Source organism: Hemitrygon akajei, chromosome 9, assembly GCF_048418815.1.
Source record: "Hemitrygon akajei chromosome 9, sHemAka1.3, whole genome shotgun sequence".
In the NCBI taxonomy this organism is placed as follows: domain Eukaryota; kingdom Metazoa; phylum Chordata; class Chondrichthyes; order Myliobatiformes; family Dasyatidae; genus Hemitrygon; species Hemitrygon akajei.
Window position 1 is genome coordinate 109,010,025 of NC_133132.1, and position 19,849 is coordinate 109,029,873.

Below are 19,849 nucleotides of genomic sequence, written 5' to 3' on the forward strand. Positions count from 1 at the left end.
GGCCTGATTGTTGAAGCTTAACAACTGTTCCTGTACTTGATGGGTGTGGGTCCTGAGGCTCCTGTACCTCCTCCTAGTTGGCAGCTCTGAGAAGAGAGTATAGCATGGATGGTGGGAGTCTCTGTTGATGGGTGCTGCTTTCCTGCGACAGCACTCCATGCAGATGTGCTCAGTGATGGGGAGGGCTTGACCCCTGATGGACAGGGCTGTATCCACTGTCTTTTCTTGGCTTTTCTGTTCAAGGTCATTGATGTTTTCATACCAGGCCATGCAACCATTCTTGAATCTACAACTCATGTTCTCAGCAGAGTCATGGTCTTGGAACATTGCAGCAAAGAACCAGGCTCTTTGGCCAATCTGGTCTGAGCCGAACTATTATCCTGCCTAGTCCCATCAATCTGGTGGAGGGCCCTCCATACCCCTCCTTTCGATGTACTTAATCTAAAGTTCTCTTAAATGTTGAAATTGAACTCCACTATTTCCACTGGCAGCTCGTTCCACACTCTCACCACACTCTGAGTGAAGAAGTTTATTCCTCATGTTCCCCCTAAACGAAGTGCACTGATATGCTACTCCTTAGAGACTGTATTAGGAAACTAGAGCTGCAGCTCAATGATACAGGAAAATGAGGAGGTGATAGATAGGAACTACAGGGAGGCACTTGGGCGACTGTCACGAGAGGGAAAGAGAATAGGCAGCCAGTACAGAGTGGCTGTTCACCTCAATAATAAGTATTTTGCTTTGAATGCCGGTGGGGAGGGGGAGAGGGAGGGGAAGCAACAGTAACTGGGCCTCTGGCACTGAGTCTGGTTCTGTGGCTCAGAAGGGAATGATAGGGGATTCCATAGCTAAATGCTCAGACAGAAGCTTCTGTGGATGTGAAAGAGACACCCAGATAGTATGTTGTCTCCTAGGTGCCAGGGGCAGGGATGTCTCAGATTGGGTCCGCAGTATTCTAAAGGGGGAGGGTAAGAATCCTGAAGTCGTGGTACATATTGGTACCAACAACATGGGTGGGAAAAGTAAGAGTTCCTGAAGAGGGATTATATGGAGTTCCGCAGAAGGCTGAAAAGTGGGACCTACCGGGTAGTAATCTCTGGATTGTTGTGTGTGTCACATGCCGGTGAGAGTAAGAACAGGATGATTTGGTAGATGAATGCATGGCTGCGGAAGTAGTGCAAGGAGCGGGGTTTCAAATTTCTACGATCAAAGGTATCTCTTCTGGGAAAGGTATGACTGTGTGAAAAGTACGGCTTACACATCAACCCAAGTGGGACCAATACTTTTAGAATCAGGTTTGCTCGAGCTGTTTGGGAGGGTTTAAACTAATCTCACAGTGGGGTGGGAATGGAATGATAAGACTGAGGATGGGGCAAGTTGATGCAGTGTGGTAGTGAGACTATGAGGGTGGACAGGCAGATAATAGGGCAAAATTGTGCCAGTGGGATAGGTTAAAGTGTAACATAGGTGCAAAATCGAAAATGGTGATTAATACAGCACTGAAGGTGTTCTATTTAAATGCACGCAGTATGCGGAACAAGGTGGATGATCTTGTAGTTTAGTTAAAGATTGGCAGGTATAACATTGTGTGTGTCACTGAGTCATGGCAGTATCAGGTTTAGTATCACGAGCATATATTGTGAAATTTGTTAACTTTGCAGCATTCCAATGCAAAACATGATAATAAAGAGAAAAATAAAACAAGAATTACAAAAGGAAATAGAATTACAGTAAATATACTTATTGTAATTTATTTTCCTTTTGTAATTCTTGTGTGTGTGTGTATATATATACACGTGATATAGTTAAATTAAATAAGTAGTGCAAAAAAATAAAATAAATAAGTAGTGAGGTAGTATTCATGGGTTCAATGTCCATTCAGAAATCAGATGGCATAGGGGAAGAAGCTGTTCCTAAATTGTTGAGTGTGTGCCTTCAGACTTCTGTACCTCCATCCTGATGGTAGCAGTAAGAAGAAGGCATGAGCTAGATAGTGGGGGTCCTTAATGACGGATGCCACCTTTCTGAGACACTGCTTTAGAATGTATAGAAACTTGCAAGTGTTTTTGGTGACATACCAAATCTTCTCAAACTCCTAATGAAATATAGCAGCTGTTTTGCCTTCTTTAGAGCTGAATGTTGGCTGCAGATTATGTCCTCAAGAGATATTGACACCCAAGAACTTGAAATTGCTCACTCTTTCCACTTCTGATCCCACTATGAGGACGAGAATGTGTTTCCTCATCTTATCCTTTCTGAAGTCCACAATCAGTTCTTTGGTCTTACTGATGCTGTGTGCAAAGTTGTTGCTGCAATGCCAGTTAACTAGCTTGATATATCTTGCTCTCATCATCATCTGAGATTCTGCCAATGATAGTTGTATCATCAGCAAATTTATAGTTGAGAGCTTAACATTCAAAGATACACGTATCGAAAGGACAGGAAGCAGGCAAAGGGTGTGGGTTGGCTCTGTTGGTAAAAAAAATGAAATCAAATGCTTAAAAAAAGGTATTATACAAGGATGAAGAATCCTTGTAGCTAGAGTTAAGAAACTGCAAGGGTCCTTTTACCCTGATGAAAGTTTTATACAGGCCTCTGAACAGTATTCAGGACATGGGATATAAATTGCAAAGGGAGATAGAAAAGGCATGAAATAAAGGATATGTTATGAGAGTCATGGGGGTTTCCAAAATGCAGGTTGATTGGGAAATCAGGTTGGTGCTGGACCCCAAGAAAGGGAATTAGTAGAATGCCTAGCAGATAGCTTTTTTAGAGCAGCAAGTGGTTGAGCCCTCTGGGGGAAATGCCATTTTGGATTGAGTGTTATGTAATGAACCAGATTTAATGAGGGAGCATAAGGTAAAGGAACCCTTGGGAGACAGTATTCATAATATGGTAGCATTTACCCTGCAGTATGAGAGCGAGAAGATAAAGTCAGATGCATCAGTATTGCAGTGGTGTAAAGGGAATTACAAAGGCATGAGAGAGGATCTGGCCAAAGTTGATTGGAAGGGGACATGAGGAGGGATGATGGTAGGACAGCAATGGCTGGAGTTTCTGGGGGCAATTCAGAAGGTGCAAGATAGATAAATTCCAAAGGGAGAATGATTCATCCATGACTGATAAGGGAAGTCATAAAAGCAAAACAGTGGATATACAGCATAGCAAAAATTAGTGGTAAGTTAGAGGACTGGGAATTTTTCAAAAACAAATAGAAGGGAATGAAAAAGCCATAAAGAGAGAAAAAGACGAAACACCATGGTAAGCTAGCCAATAATAAAAAAAAAGAGGATATCAAAGTTTTTTCAGATATATAAAAAGTAAAAGAGAGGTGAGAGTGGATATTGGTTGAGCTGATGGAAAATGACATTGGAGAGGTAGTAATGAGAGACAAAGAAATGGTAGATGAACTTAATAAGTATTTTGCATCAGTCTTCACGATAGAAGACACTAGCAGTGTAGTTGCTATTATTAAAGAGAATATGCTTGGGCAACTGAAAGGTCCAAAGATAGATGTCACCTGAATCAGACGGATGACACCTGAAGAGATTGTCGAGGAATTACTAATGATCTTTCAAGAATCACTAGATTCTGGAATGGATTCAGAGGACTGGAAAATTGTAAATGTTACTCCACTCTTTAAGAAGGGAGAGAGGCAGAAGAAAGGGAATTATAGGCCAGTTAGCCTGGCTTCAGTGGCCGGGAAGATGTTGGTGTCCATTATTAAGGATGAGGTTTTGGGGTACTTGGAGGCACATGATAAAATAGGTCAAAGTCAGTGTGATTTTGATCGGGGAAATCTTGCTTGACAAATCTGTTGGATTTGTTTGAAGAAATAACAGGCAGGATAGGCAAAGGAAATTCAGTTGACGTTGCTTACTTGGATTTTCAGAGGGTCCTTGACAAAGAGAGATGATAATATAAGGAGAGATAATTTGTGAAAAAATTATATATAATATCAAACATTGCTGTGTTTAAACAGCTGTTCCATTCTAAAAAAAAAATGCTCCACCACAGGCTGTACAAACAGAGCTATCTATAAGCCACTATAATGTGGAGTGTGAACATTGGAACAGAACGAAATTTGAGAGGTGGTGTCAGGGAGCACCTTCGAGGAGAGATAAGTAAAAATGGAGTGAGGTTTAGGGAGAGAACTTGAAATCTAAAGGCCTCAGTATATCAGTTTGTGGCCACAAATTGTGAAAGAGTCAGAATTGAAGATGAGAAGTTTTGAAGGTAAGACATTGTTTTTAGCAGAAGTTTCAACAATCCCCTGAAACATGGAAAGATGATAGAATTTTTCTTCTAATGGTTATCACATATATGGAAACAATCCATGTTTGTCAAATCTTAGACCAAAAGACAAAGCAACAGAAATAAGCCATCTGACACATCGTGTCTGCGCCACCATTCCATCATGCCTGATTTATTCTTCTTCTCAACCCCATTCTGCTGCCTTCTTCCCATAACCTTTGACATCCTGACTAATCAAGAACCTATCAACCTCTGCTTTAAATATACCAAATGACTAGGCATCTGCAGCCATCTATAGTAATGAATTCCACAGATTCACCATCCTCTGGCCAAAGTAATTACTCCTGATCTCTGTTTTAAATGGACATCCCTCTAGTCTGAGGCTGTGCCTTCTGCTCCTAGACTCATCCAATGTGGGAAATATCATCTCCACCTCCATTCTGTCTAGGCCTTTCAATAGCTAATATGTTTCAATGAAATCCTCCCTCATTATTCTAAACTCCAATGAGTATAGATCCAAAGCCATCATACTCCTCATACATTAACCTCTTCATTCCCAGAAACATTCTCATGAACCTCCTCTAAAGCTCTCCAAGGCCAGCTTATCTTTTCTAAGATAAAGAGCCCAAAACTGCTCTCAATACTCCAAGTTTGGTCTGACCAATGCCTTATAAAGCCTCAGTGTTACGTGCATTCTTGCTTTTATATTCTAGTCCTCTCCAAATTAATGCTTACAGTGCATTTGCCTTCCTCACCACTGATTCAACCTGCAAGTTAACCTTTAGGTAATCCTGCACAAAGACTCCCAAGTTCCCTTTGCACATCCGATTTTTGAATTTTATCCTTGCTTTGAAAATAGTGCATACCTTTACTCCAAAGTGCATGACCAGGCACTTCCCTACACAATATGCTAAAAGCCATTTTTCTTTCTTGTCCATTCTCCCAATTTGGCCGAGTCCTTCTGCACATTTCCTGCTTCCAAAATACTACCTGCCCCTCCACCTATCTTTCTATCATCCACAAACTCAGCTACAAAGCCAACAATTCCATCATCTAAATTGTTGACATATAATGTGAAAAGAAGCCGTCCCAATACTGATCCCTGTGGAACACTACCAATCACCAGCAGCCAACCAGAATGGGCCCCTTTTATTCCCACTCTTTGCCTCCTTTCAGTTTGCCAATCTTCTATCCATACATTTTTGGTCCAATTTCTTAACAGCTCAAAAGAACGTGATGCCTATCATCACAATTTTTCATTTTAAAGTTCTTTGGTTACACACTTGTTCCTGTTCTGCTGATAACTTCAGGTGTTATATTTCAAGATTCAAGACTCAAGATTGTTTAATGTAATTGATGAAGAGGCTTGCTGTTAATGTGACCTTGGTTATCATATTGTTTGGTTACCGACCAAATTTTTAGACCAAACGAATTGCTCCACCAACTACAAACAGCCATGCACCATCTTGGTGTCCAGCTCATGCATACTTGTATATAACTTCTTTATGTTGAGATTTTATTTTGTCGGCAATATAAAATAGTAGAGTGTTATCTTCTTATTAATTAAGTGCCTTGCAAAAGGTTGGATTTATTTATTTTCACATCTGCAGCTATTCTGATTTCTCAACAAAAATGTAAGCATCCTCAGAAATCAGTAATTTGGTTTTCAATTAATTTAAAAACTTCAATTAAAACTTACCATTTGCTGTCAATTATGTCTTTAACTGAAGTTGTTCTTCAGTCTCCACAGGAAGTGGCAGTAAGTAGCAGTTCACTGTGAAATTAAGATCATGTTCTATTCTCTGTTGATCAACACAGCATGACCTTCCTTTCAACTTTATTTTCACATTCATTGCTTTTTACTTTGTCTTTTTTGGTTGTGCTTGCAACTACTGAACACATTTTTATTGCTCTTCAAGGAAAAATGAAAAGCAATGGGTATTCTAAGGCTTGAATTTAATTGGAATCCAGTTACTTTGTGCCTAATTAAGATTGCCTCTTTTGGTGAAATTGTTTTTACGAGTTTATTATAAATTCTACTCTTCCATCAGTATAAATCTTTCCTGAGAAGTTTCTCGTTCTGAACTTAAGCAAGATAATATTTTTATGACATATATACACATTCATCGCAGTGGTTAAATATCCTGCACGTACAACTTTACATTAGCACAGAATCAAGCTTGTTGTATTGTGTTAGACCACGTCATGTGCTTTGTTTTACCTGAAGGTTGTGCAGACAGTGGAAGCTGATGATCAGTATTATAGGAGATCAAAATTAATATTTGAAATAATGCAGTCTTTCAATATGATTGCACTTTTTATTCTTTGAATCTTACAGTTTAATTTGTCTACTAAAAGGTTTAATTGAAAGGATGAGATGGTGTGACAACAGCATTTGACTGTTTATTTATCTGAATCATAGATGATTATATAATAAATGACGAGTAACCTTACTCCACTTCTTTTGTTCCATAAAGTGGTGGTAGTTTCCAAGCCACCGCAGTAATTGCATGACTGAGAAGCCCAAAGGCATCCCTTTAGAGTAGAGGAATTTCTTTAGCCAGAGTGGTAAATCGGTGGAAATCATTGCCACAGCTAGCTGTGGAGGCAAAGTCATTGGGTATGTTTAAAGTGGTGGTTGATAAGTTCTAGATTAGTCAGGATGCTAAAGGTTATGCGGACAAGGCAGGAGAATGAGGTGAGAAGGATAAAAAATCAGGCAAGATGGAGTGGTGGAGCAGACTCGAAGGGCCAAAGGGTCTAATTCTACTCCTATATCTTATGGTCTTATGAAAAAGTACAAGGGTTTACTTTGGTTTACAGATTGGTTAAAACCTTGCATGTTCAGGGTACATAGGACTATCAACTCATTTGTGCTTTCTATTACTTGTAAACTTAAATGTCATAAGTTTAGGATGTGATTTCCAGATTTTTTTTTTAAATCAGTAAATTATATTCAGCATACTTGTTTTTGCACTGCACACTTTGCAATTGAATAACATTGGCCGTGTTCCAAGAAACAGCATGTTATTTGGAACTTTGCTGAGACTATTTCACTGAGAAGACTGAGCATAGGTTAATGTGTGTGCACAAATCAACTCTGAAAATCCCTGAGCTGCATTCAAACAGGTGATAAATTGAGTATTAGCCTGGTACTCCCTTGAGGAATCATCTTGAACCAAATTTTAGCATGCTCTACCACGGGTGATGGCTTGGAGATACATTTTTACCAAATTACTCCTTCCCTCGCAAACCTGCAGGTCACCCTGGGGCAAGGTGTAACACATGCTTAGCCCCTCAATCAGAGTTATGTGAAGCCATGAGAGCAGGTGGTAGATGGTCATATGAGCAGCTGGTGCATATCACAAATCCTGGTTATGCGTCCACTGATGCCATGCAGGCAGTCTCTAAATAGTATTGATAATGGCTGGGGTCACCTGTCTTATAAGACACTGCCCAGAAGAAGGTAATGGCAAACTACTTGTGTGGAAAAATTTGACAAGAACAATCATGGTCAAGAACATGATTGCCCACGTCATATGACATGACACATAATGGATGAATGAATGACCGTGAAACTATTTGACACCACATTACCAGAGGATATTTAATAACCTGGACTTAACTACTTACCTGAGCTTTGACATCTGTTATTTTGCGACTTTGTTGAGTGAGTAAGTTTGTTCCTATTTCTAACATGGCTGCAGTCTGGTTTTGCACTGCATTCTGCTGGATTTGCACCATTTCAATCTTCATGTTGTCTTGAATGTAGCTTTCAAGCTGCAAAAGGCAAATACAGATTTCAGCCCATTTACTGAATTCCAAAGCTGAAGTCAAATTAAATTCAAGACTATTTATTGTCACTCTTCAGTACATGAGTGTAACAGAGAACAAAATGGTTGTTACTATGGGTCCAATGCAGCATAAGAAAACACAATAAGTATAAAAGCAATCCTGTAAAACACTATTTAGAAGTAATATGGACTGTGGCTGTAGGTAAATAAGATTAGCTTATATACATAGAGTGATTGTATGTACAGAAAATGACGCTACGTTTATTATCACTGACGTGTTATGTCAGTGTTGTTTTGTGGCAGCAATCCAGTATAATACATGAAGAAAAACTATAAATTACAATAAGAAGTACATATTAAAAATATAAATTTAAAAAGTTGTGCAGAAATAAAGTACATAACGTGAGGTGAAATATTTCTGAATCCTAAAGATCACCACAATGTTCTCTCACCTTCACATTTATTGTTCTGTCCTGTGTAGGTATGGAAGACAATGATAAAACCTGTTCTACATCTATCCTTATACCACATTCAAAACTGTTTTTAATTAAATTTAAAGCTGTAAGTACAGCCTGTTGCACATTCCAATTGCCTCTGAGGAAGGTAGATTTCTTTTGTTTCAAAAGCCTTATGTTCTAAATCCATTTGCTCATTCAGAACTCATTGAGAAGAACTGAAAATAAGGGTTAAAGCATATTCCTTCGTTAGTGGTGTGTCATTTAGACCTCACTCACAATGGATACTTTCTCATTTTCTTAAAGACCAGTGCGGAAACAAGTCCTTCCCACCCAAAGAGCCCACACACCCCATAAGACTATAAGATATGGGAGTAGAATTAGGCCATTCAGCCCATCGGGCCTGCTGCATCATTCCATCATGGCTGATCCCGGATCCCACTCAACCCCATACACTTGCCTACTTGCCATATCCTTTGATGCCCTGACTGATCAGGAAACTATCAACTTCCACCACAGTCTATGGCAGAGCATTCCACAGATTCACTACTCTCTGGTTCAAAATATTCCTCCTTACCTTTGTACCTTTACCTTACCCCCCCCCCCCACACACACACACACACACACACACACACACACACACACACACACACACACACACACACACACACACACACACACACACACACACACACACACACACACACACACACACACACACACCCCCCCCCCCCCCCCACCACCAAAATCTCAGTGAGTACAGGCCCAAAGCTGCCAAACGCCCCTCATACGTTAATCCCCTTATTCCCAGAATTGTCCTCTTGAACCTCCTCTGGACTCTCTCCAATGACAACAGATCCATTCTGAGATACATGGCCCAAAACTGTTCACAATAGTGTGGCCTTACTGGTCTTTTATAAAACCTCAGCTTTATCTTCTTGTTTATATATTCTGTTCCCCTTGAAATAAATGCCAAGCATTTGCTTTCCTTACCACAGATTCAACCTGTAAATTAACCTTCTGGGAGTCTTGCATGAGGACTCCTAAGTCCCTCTGCATCTCTGATGTTTGAAAACTCTCCCCATTTAGATAATAGTCTACACTATTGCTCCTTTTACCAAAATGCATTATCATACATTTCCCAACACTGTGCTCCATCTGCCACTTTTTTGATCATTCTTCCAATTTGTCTAAGTCCTACTACAATCGCATTTCTTCCTCAACACTACCTATCCCTCCACCTATCTTCATTTCATCAACAAAGTTTGTCACAAAGCCACCAATTCTATTATGAAAATCATTGACAAACAACGTGAAAAGTAGTGGTCCCAATACTGACCCCTGAAGAGCACCACTCGTCACTGACAGCTAACCAGAAAAGCCCCTTTTATTCCCACTCACTGCCTCCTGCATGTCAGTTATTCCTCTATCCATGCCAGTATCTTTTCTGTAACGCCATATAATTTTATCTTGGGAAGCAGCCTCACATGTGGCACCTTATCAAATGCCTTCTGAAAATCCAAGTAAATGTCATCCACTACCTCTCCTTTGTCCATCCTACTTATTACTTCCTCAAAGAACTCCAACAGATTCGTCAGGCAAGATTTCCCTTCACAGAAGCCATGCTAACTTTGACATATTTCAGTGTTAGTCTCCTAGTACCCGGAAAACTCATCCTTAATAATTATAGACTCCAACTCTTTCCCAATCACTGAGGTTAAGATAACTATATTATCTTATGTTATCCTATGATTTCCTTTCTTTTGCCTTCCTCCCTTCTTGAAGAGTGGAGTGCCTTTTGGAATTTTCTAGTCCTCTGGGACCATGCCAGAACCAAGTGATGTTTGAAAGATCATCTATTATCTGTTCAGCAACCTCTCTCAAGACTCTGGAATGTAGTCCATCTGGTCCAGGTGACTTATCTACCTTAAGATCTTTGAGCTTGACTAGCACTTTTTCCTGTGTAATAGCAATGGCACTCACTGCTGCTCTCTGACACTCTTCTTTTATGGAGACTGGGTTTTAAAGCTGTTCACTGGACTTGCACGGGAACACTACCATGTCATCCAGGTTAAAAAAAACAAAAGCCTGAAAGGATGTACCACCAGACTCGAGGACAACCTCTACCTTTCTTTATAAGACCATTGAATGGTTCCCTAAAACAATAAGATGGACTCTTGACCTCACAATCTACCTCATTATTATTTTGCACCATATTGTCTGCCTGTACTGCAGTTTTTCCTGTAGGTGTTGCACTTTAATTTGTGTCTTATTGTTTTACCTTGTTCTACCTGAATGCACTGGGTATGAGTTGATCTGTATGAACAGTATACAGGACGAGTTTTTCACTGTATCTCAGTGCATGTGGCAATAGTAAACCAATTCCCTTAGGGAGCTTGATCTCCCCTCAAAGCTATCAACTTCTTAAATAAATAATACTTCTGATAAAATGATGGTGCACAGTGTCAGACAGCATGAATTCTGAGAATTAATAATAATAATAATTTATTTATAGAACACTTTTCATAGAAACCATTTTGTTCCAAGTGCTTTACAGTAAGATAAAGTGCAAACATCAAAATCAAAGACAAAATGATGTTAGTTAAAAGGAAGGTTAAATAGGTTTCGAGCTGGCATTTAAAAGTGTCAACTGAGTCCACTTCCATTGTAGTTTTCAGAATTGTGCATCACAATTCCAATTATATGTGGTGTATTCAGAAATACCACGTTGTCCATTCTACAGATTGAAATACTGTTGCTTACTTTGGAAATTAACATGCAAAACAATGATCTATTTCTGAGGATGGTATGACAATATTCATTTTTGAATAATTCCATTGATGGGTCAGAATGGTCGAAACACCTTGTGGGTACGGGGACCACAATGCAGGTTCAGATAAAGACTGCTGGCTTCTTTTCATAAGCAGTAACATTCCTTGATTCCAGCACATTCGAGATGTTGTTGCTGAAAAGGCGGCTTTTCCAGACTATTAATTTGTTATTTTTGTTAAGATGCAAGTACGAGAAAGTAAGAAGGCATGGGATTCAAGGGGACACTGCTTTGTGGATCCAGAACTGGCTTGCCCACTGAAGGCAAAGAGTGGTTGTAGACGGGTCATATTCTGCATGGAGGTCGGTCACCAGTGGTGTGTCTCAGGGTTCTGTTCTGGGACCCTTAATCTTTGTGATGATTATAAATGACCTGGATGAAGAAGTGGAAGGATGGGTTAGTAAGTTTACTGATGACACAAAGGTTGGAGGTGGTGCGGATAGTGTGGAGGGCTGTCAGAGGTTACAGCGGGACAGTGATAGAAACATAGAAAATAGGTGCAGGAGTGGGCCATTCGGCCCTTCGAGTCTGCACCGCCATTCAGTATGATCATGGCTGATCATCCAACTCAGAACCCTGTACCTGCTTTCTCTCCATACCCCCGATCCCTTTAGCCACAAGGGCCATATCTAACTTCCTCTTAAATATAGCCAATGAACCGGCCTCAACTGGATAGGATGCAAAACTGGGCTGAGAAGTGACAGATGGAGTTCAACCCAGATAAGTGTGAAGTGGTTCATTTTGGCAGGTCAAATATGATGGCAGAATATAGGATTAATGGTAAGACTCCTGGCAGTGTGGACAATCAGAGGGTTCTTGGGGTTCGAGTCCATAGGACGCTCAAAGCAGCTATGCAGGTTGACTCTGTGGTTAAGAAGGTGTATGGTGTATTGGCTTTCATCAATTGTGGAATTGAATTTAGGAGCCGAGAGGTAATGTTGCAGCTATATAGGACCCTGGTCAGACCCCACTTGGAGTACTGTGCTCAGTTCTGGTTGCTTCACTACACGATGGATGTGGAAGCCATAGAAAGGGTGCAGAGGAGATTTACAAGGGTGTTGCCTGGATTGGGGATCATGCCTTATGAGAATAGGTTGAGTGAACTTGGCCTTTTCTCCTTGGAGTGATGGAGGATGAGAGGTGACCTGACAGAGGTGTATAAGGTGATGAGAGGCATTGATTGTGTGGATAGTCAGAGGCTTTTCCCCAGGGCTAAAGTGGTTGCCACAAGAGGACACAGGTTTAAGGTGCTGGGGAGTAGGTACAGAGGAGATGTCAGGGGTAAGATTTTTACTCATAGAGTGGTGAGTATGTGGAATGGGCTGCCAACAACGGTGGTGGAGGTGGATACAATAGGGTCTTTTGAGAGACTTTTGGATAGGTACATGGAGCTTCGTAAAATAGAGGGCTATAGGTAAGCCTAGTAATTTCTAAGGTAGGGACATGTTCGGCACAACTTTCTGGGCCGAAGGGCCTGTATTGCGCTGTAGGTTTTCTGTGTTTCTATGTTACACAGAGAATCTGGTACACCTCCGGACAGCATAGGAACAAGGGCCCTGAAGGTTGTCAAGAGAGCATAGGAAAGGGGTCCAAAAGAGTTTCAGGACAGCGCAGGAACAGGGGTCCCAGAGTGTTCAAATGTGCAAGAGAGTTTAAGGAAATCACAGGATCTCGGACATGGTGCCTCTTTAGGGATCATGAAATGGGGCCCAGAGAGTTTCAGAAGCACAAGGTTCGGGACCTCAGCAGTCTTCAGGAGACCACAGGATCCATGACATGGTGTCCCTTGTGGAAGCGAGGAAGCATTATTTGGTGAGCCAGATGCCTAGGATTAGGATTTCTGAACATCGGGGAGCAGATTGTTAGTGTTTTACTGTCATTTGAATAAGCAACCCAAATATCTCCAAGTTTGAAGGTTTTGTTTGCTGTATCTATAATCACTGTGCTGTGGAGGAAAGCCAGGGGTGGGGGTTGAGTCCCAGCACAAAGATTTTGGGGAAAATGGTTCCTTCAGAGAAGTACTGTTCCAGGAACTTTATGAACTCTTGAGGAAATATTTTGTTACTTTGTATCAACTCATTTGTACTCTGCTTGATCCAGGATGATGATCTAAACCATCCTGCTGATGTTGGATCCCCATTAGGAGGTTTGGAATTATTCCCAAACACAACACAAATGAGCAGCTCCATATTTATACAATATCACTGCTGATTGGTCATCTGCACTTTCACGGATGACCTCACTCTGTGTCTCTGCCAATGTGACAAGGGCTAGAGTTTACTTTAAACAAAATGTAGATCTCTTTCCAATGAAAGAATTTTTGTGGTTTAAAGGCTTATATGTGTCACAGTCTACTGTATCATAAATAGTCAAAGCAAACCATGTCTCTGACAGTATAACTGCATCTTAACATCTTGCGGCAGTCCAAAGGTCAGTACACAATCCACCCCAGAATGGGGTAAATCAAGTGTTCTCACTGGTCTTCAAGGTCAATTATCGGTGTTAGTAGTCAAGTTCTCCAGCAAGAGGCTATCTCTGCATCATTATACGAGGTGAAGTTGAATATAATTAAGGTTTTGGTATCTAAAAACACACTGAGAGAAGAGTGACTATATTTCTACATCCCCATTCTAATATGCATTTGAAATTAAAGTCATAGAGCTAAAAACAGCACAGACACAAGCCCACCAGCCCCCTTGAAATGGAAATATCTACAAAAGGTAGTGCATATGGCCCAGTCCACCATGGGTAAAGCCCTCCCCACTATTGAGCATATCTGCAAGGAGCTCTGTCACAGCATCCTTCATCAAAGATCCCAACCATCCAGGTCATGCTGTCTTCTCGCTGCTGCCATTCGGAAGAAGGTACAGGACTCTCACCACCAGGTTCAGGAACAGTTATTACCCCTCAGGCATCAGGCTCTTGAACCACTGGGGATAACAACTCAATTTCACTTGCCCCATCACTGAACCGTTCCCACAACCAATGGACTCACTTTCATGGACCTTTCATCTCATGTTCTCGATAGTTTTTTTTTAATTTATCTTTTTTTTTCTATACTTGCAATTGGTTATTTGTCTGCCCTGTTGGATGCAGTCTTTTGTAGCTTCTATCATAGTTCTTGGATTTACTGAATATGCCCGCAAGAAAACAAATCTCAGGGTTGTATATGGTGACATATATGTACTTTGATAATAAATCTACTTTGAACGTTGAACCCGTCTATGCTAAACAAGTTGCCATTGTGAGCTAGTCTCATTTGTGTGCATTTGTCCCATATCCCTCTATAGGGGTTTCTAGTCTTTGTCTATTCCACAATCAAAAACACTGCTAGTTGTCAAGCATACTATGTACTGCAGGTCTACCCCACAAGCGAGTTGCTAACAGAAGTTAATGAAAAATTGTAAAACACTGAATAAAACTAAAAATTAAGATCTTGATTGTGTATTGAAAGAAGGATTCATCAGCATTGGGTTAAACATATGCTGCATAACAGTATGCAGATCATGAAACAAGCTAAGATCTGTCACAATAAACTGAAAATTGAAGGTAATTGTGAATATCAGCAGGCTGGTTGCAGAAATTTACAAAAAGGTATGTACAAAAGATGAACTCAGCAGGTTGGGCAGCATCTGTTGAAAGGAGCAGTCAACGTTTTGGGCCAAGACCCTTCGTCAGGACTGAAGAAGGAGGGGGCAGGAACCCTATAAAGAAGGTGGGGGAGGGGGAAGGTGCAGGTGAACAACCAATTAGAGGAAAGATCAAGGGGTGGGGGAGGGGAAGCAGGGAGGGGATAGGCAGGAGAGGTGAAGAAGAAATGTAAGGGGAAAGCACTATGGGTTGTAGAAGAAGGCAGAATCATGAGAGTGGTGATAGGCAGCTAGAAGAGGAGACAGAGTGAAAGTGTGATAGGGGAAGGGAGAGGGAGGGAATTACCGGAAGTTGGAGAATTCAATGTTCATACCAAGGGGCTGGAGACTACCCAGACAGTAAATGAGGTGTTTCTCCTCCAACCTGAGTTTGGCCTCATTATGGCAGTAGAGGAGGCCATGTATGGACATATCTGAATGGGAATGTGAAGGAGAGTTTAAGTGGGTGGCAACCGGGAGATCCTGTCTGTTGTGGCGGATGAAGCGGAGGTGCTCGACGAAGCGGTCCCCCCATCTGAGTTGGGTCTCGCCAATGTAGAGGAGGCCGCACCGGGAGCGCCGGATGCAATAGATTACCCCAACAGACTCACAAGTAAAGTATTGCCTCACCTGGAAGGACTGTTTGGGTTCCTGAATGGTGGTGAGAGAGGAGGTGTAGGGACAGGTGTAGCACTTACGCTTGCAGGGATAAGTACCAGGTGGGAGATCTGTGGGGACTAGGCAGTCGCGGAGGGAACGATCCCTGTGAAAAGCAGAGAGGGGTAGAGAGGGAAAGATGTCCTTAGTGGAGGCCTGTTGAAGGTGGCGGAAGTTGCGGAGGATAATATGCTTGATCCGGAGGCTGGTGGGGTGGTAGGTGAGGACAAGGGGAACACGATCCCTGTTGTGGTGACGGGAGGATGGGGTGAGGGCCGAAGTGCGAGAAATGGAGGAGATGCGGGTGAGGGCATCATTGATGACAGCAGAAGGGAAACCACGATACTTAAAGAAAGAGAACATTTGAGATGTCCTGGATCGGAAAGCCTCATCCTGGGAGCAGATGCGGCGGGGATGGAGGAACTGGGAATAGGGAATAGCATTTTTACATTTGGCAGGGTGGGAAGAGGTATAATCAAGGTAGTTATGGGAATCAGTGGGTTTATAGAAGATGTCAGTGGACAGTCTGTCTCCAGAGATGGAGACCGAGAGATTGAGAAAGGGGAGAGAAGTGTCCAAGATAGACCAAGTAAGTTTGAGGGCTGGGTGAAAGTTAGAGGCAAAGTCAATGAAATTGATGACCTCAGCATGGGTGCAAGAAGCAGCACCAATGTATTTGTCAGTGTAGCGAAGGAAAAGTTGGGGAGCAATACCAGTATAGATTTGGAGCATAACCCACGAAGAGGCAGGCATAGCTGGGGCCCATGCGAGTGCCCATAGCTACACCCTTGGTCTGAAGAAAGCAGAAAGAGCCAAAAGAGAAGTTATTAAGTGTGAGTACCAGTTCGGCCAACCAGAGGAGTGTGGTGGTGTTGGGGAACTAGTGAGGTCTGTTGTCAACAAAGTAGCGGAGGGCTTTGAGGCCTTCTTGATGGGGAAGCCTGCTCTCCCTGAACATCCCAACCCCTCTCTCCCTCCTGAGACCTCCCACTCTTTACCCTCCTCTGACCCCAGCCCCAACCCTTGCCACGTTTTCACCATACCCTCTGACAATGCCGTACTGAACAAACTCCAAAAGGCTTTGAGCTGTAATAGCACCATTGCTATGCTACCATTGCTCCATGTGTGTCAGTATGGGCTTGATGGACGGAAGTGCCCTCATCTACATTGCAAGGAATTGAGGTAAATCCACTCCAATATTGTTTTAAATCCATCATAGAATAAAGATGTAAACTCTGTTATGAGTTATGAGCTTCAGATTATTTGAGGAAATCTATATCCATAATCTGAATAGTGGCATTATGTGGTAAAATGTAAAAGGGGCAACTGCAAGATAAACTGACAAATTACATCTAAGATGGGAGTACCAATCTGAGATTGTTACAATAATGCTATATTTATACTATACACAATAACTCTATAATACTATATTAGATACCATGGTAGCTACTACAGCTCAGGATGTTGGAGTTCAAAGTTCAATTCTGGCATCTCCTGTAAGCAAGTTTGTACTTTTCTGCCCATGTTTTTGTTATGGGTTTCCTCTGGGTGCTCATGTTTCATCCCACAAATATTCCCTCTTCTATTCCCCCCTCTGCCTTCTTACCTCTTCTTCCCTTTCTCCCATAATCTAATCACCTCTTTGATCTGATTCCTTCTCCTGTCCTTTACATTATCCACCTATCATCTCCCAGCTTCTTACTTCATAGCTCCTCTTCCACCAAATTCGCTTCACCAATCACCTTCTAGCTTGTACTCCCCTCACTTTATTCTGGCTTCTTCCTCCTACCTTTCCAGTCCTGATGAAGGTCTCGGCCGAAAACATCAATTGTTTATTCATTTTCATGGATGCTGTTGGACCTGCTGAATTTCTCAGTGTGTGTGTGTGTGTGTGTGTGTGTGTGTGTGTGTGTGTGTGTGTGTGTGTGTGTGTGTGTGTGTGTGTGTGTGTGTGTGTGTGTGTGTGTGTGTGTGTGTGTGTGTGTTGGTGTTGTTCTGGACTTACAGCATCTACAGAATCTCTTGTGTTTATGTACAGCTTCTAAATATGACTAGGATAGTGTTGTTAGAGCAGTAGAAAGGATGCATTACTGAATCTAGTTCCATAGTGTGATGTGGGTCAAGTGTAGGGGTAGAGCATGCAGGAGATGATGATCATTAACATTTGGTGAAGGGGCTTATCATGCCCTTTCTGGAGTAGCTCACACACCTTTGGTCCCCTCTAGAAGCTCACCATTCACCTACGGCTTCAAGTAGCTCTTAGTGTGCTATAGCGACCACACCCCAGTATACCGCTTTGACAGGTGGGCTAACCAGGGCTGGCAGGCCTCATACCCCGATGAGATAGGGACGTGCTTCTCCTACCATGCAAATCAGCTCTGGTGGAATGGACAGACGAGATCAACAGTGAGATCCAATTTCCAGAAAGGCGGCTCTGTAATGCTTTCGAGAGGGAAGGGCATGACAAGGCACAGAAGAAGTCATGGTCATCCACAGCAATGAAGGAAGACCCTCGTTTGTGATGATTACTCGTACCACTGGACCTAAACTCTCCTACATGTCTCCTGTCATTGTTGGATGCAATGGACAGACAACATAGAAGAGGGAAATGCAGGGTTAAAACAATTAATTGTAGGGAATTCTGTTCAATGGGATGGGACTGGATCAAGCCTGGAGAAACTTAAACCAAAGGTTGACTATGAAAACTGCAGCAGGACTGTTACAAACAAAGAGCGTACAAACTCCTTATAGACGGAATCAAACACAGGCCACTGACGTTGTAATAGCATTATGCTAACTATTAAGCTATCGTGCCACACCAGCACTGCTGTACACTCAACAACACAGCCTCCTCAGGGATTTCTGGAGAATGTGAAACTGACCAATTAGGGTTTTCTTGAGAAAGATAGGGAACCACTGATCTATCTATCCTTGTCCTTTGCAGCATGGTTATAGGTGCTTACATTGCCAACCACACAATTTTCTCCAGCATCATCCCCCTGCTTGATGAAACCTTGCCAACTGAAGGTTCTACTTTTGTTTATAATGTCACGTGCAGAGAATTGCCAGCCATGGATTTACCCTGTGCCTTCACTATTACCTCCCTTGCCATCCAGTGTAATTTACCTTGCCTCGTGTCCTAACTTCCCACTGTTGCTTGGAATTTTCAGCCAAAGCCGCATTACCTATGACGTGTGCGCTGATAAATCCCACACACTTCCTCCTCTCTACACCCTTTAGTTGTCTGGAAATTGTTTGACTTTGTTCTGTCCAGATAAACAGAAATTCCACTCAGTTACATGTGGAGAATCATGTGTCTCCAGTCACTGCCATAACGTTTTTCTTTAGCCACCAACTCCATCAAAAAGGGGAGAGCACGGTAGTATAGGAGATTGCACCACGCTTTACAGCACCAGCTGATCGGGGTTCAATTCCTGCCATTGTCCGTAAGGAGTTTGTACATTCTTCCTGTGACTGCGTGGGTTTCCTCCCATATTCCGAAGGCACACTGTTAGGGTTAGTAAGTTGGCACCGGAAGCATGGTGACTCTTGCAAGCTGCCCCCAGAAAATCCTCAGATTGTGCTGGTCATTAAACATGCAGTGCATTTGATTGCTTGTTTTGATATTTCTATGTACATGTGACAAGTACAACTGATCTTTTATCTTTCAGTAAGTAAATTTTATTTTCAAAGAACATATATGTCACAATATACAACCCCAAGTTTCATTTTCTTGTGGGCATACTCAATAACCATAACAGAATCAGTGAAAGACTGCCCAACCAGATTGTTCAACCAGAGTGCAGAAGACAACAAACTATGCAAATTCAAATAGAGGAAGTAATAAGAATGCTGTGTGCATACATCTACTGATGCTTCTGGACACATCATCAGTGATGTTCCTGGGATCATCGGGTGTTTCAGGTCTTTCAACATCATACACCCTTCTCCAGGTGACCCAGCCAGGGCTGATCAGACCCCAGCTTGTGTCTAGATGGCTAGCTACACATGACTCCATGGCTCCCCTCTCTTGAGCCACAGCCATTTTGAGGCCCTCTCTGCCGCATCGATGGTATTGCGGATGGCTCTCCTCTTCCCCTCTCCCTCGATGCCCAAATTGCTGTAGGCTCTGGCTAAGGAATGGGCTGTGAATCCCCTACAACCAACTTCCACTGGGAGACAACTCACTCTCCATCCAGCTTGCTGGCAGTTGCTGACCAGTCCTGCGTA

General features: G+C 42.1%; 2 protein-coding genes across 5 annotated transcripts in view; one reads left to right on the forward strand and one right to left on the reverse strand.

Moving 5' to 3' along the window:
- Positions 1-19,849, forward strand: part of mcph1 (microcephalin 1) — a 261,368-nt gene that overhangs the window by 155,680 nt on the left and 85,839 nt on the right. The gene's annotated exons all lie outside the window — the stretch shown is intronic.
- The window catches only part of angpt2a (angiopoietin 2a), a 102,609-nt gene that overhangs the window by 66,464 nt on the left and 16,296 nt on the right, over positions 1-19,849 (reverse strand). The window contains 1 exon segment of the mRNA XM_073056761.1: positions 7,888-8,034. Coding sequence (XP_072912862.1) covers positions 7,888-8,034 — 147 coding nt within the window.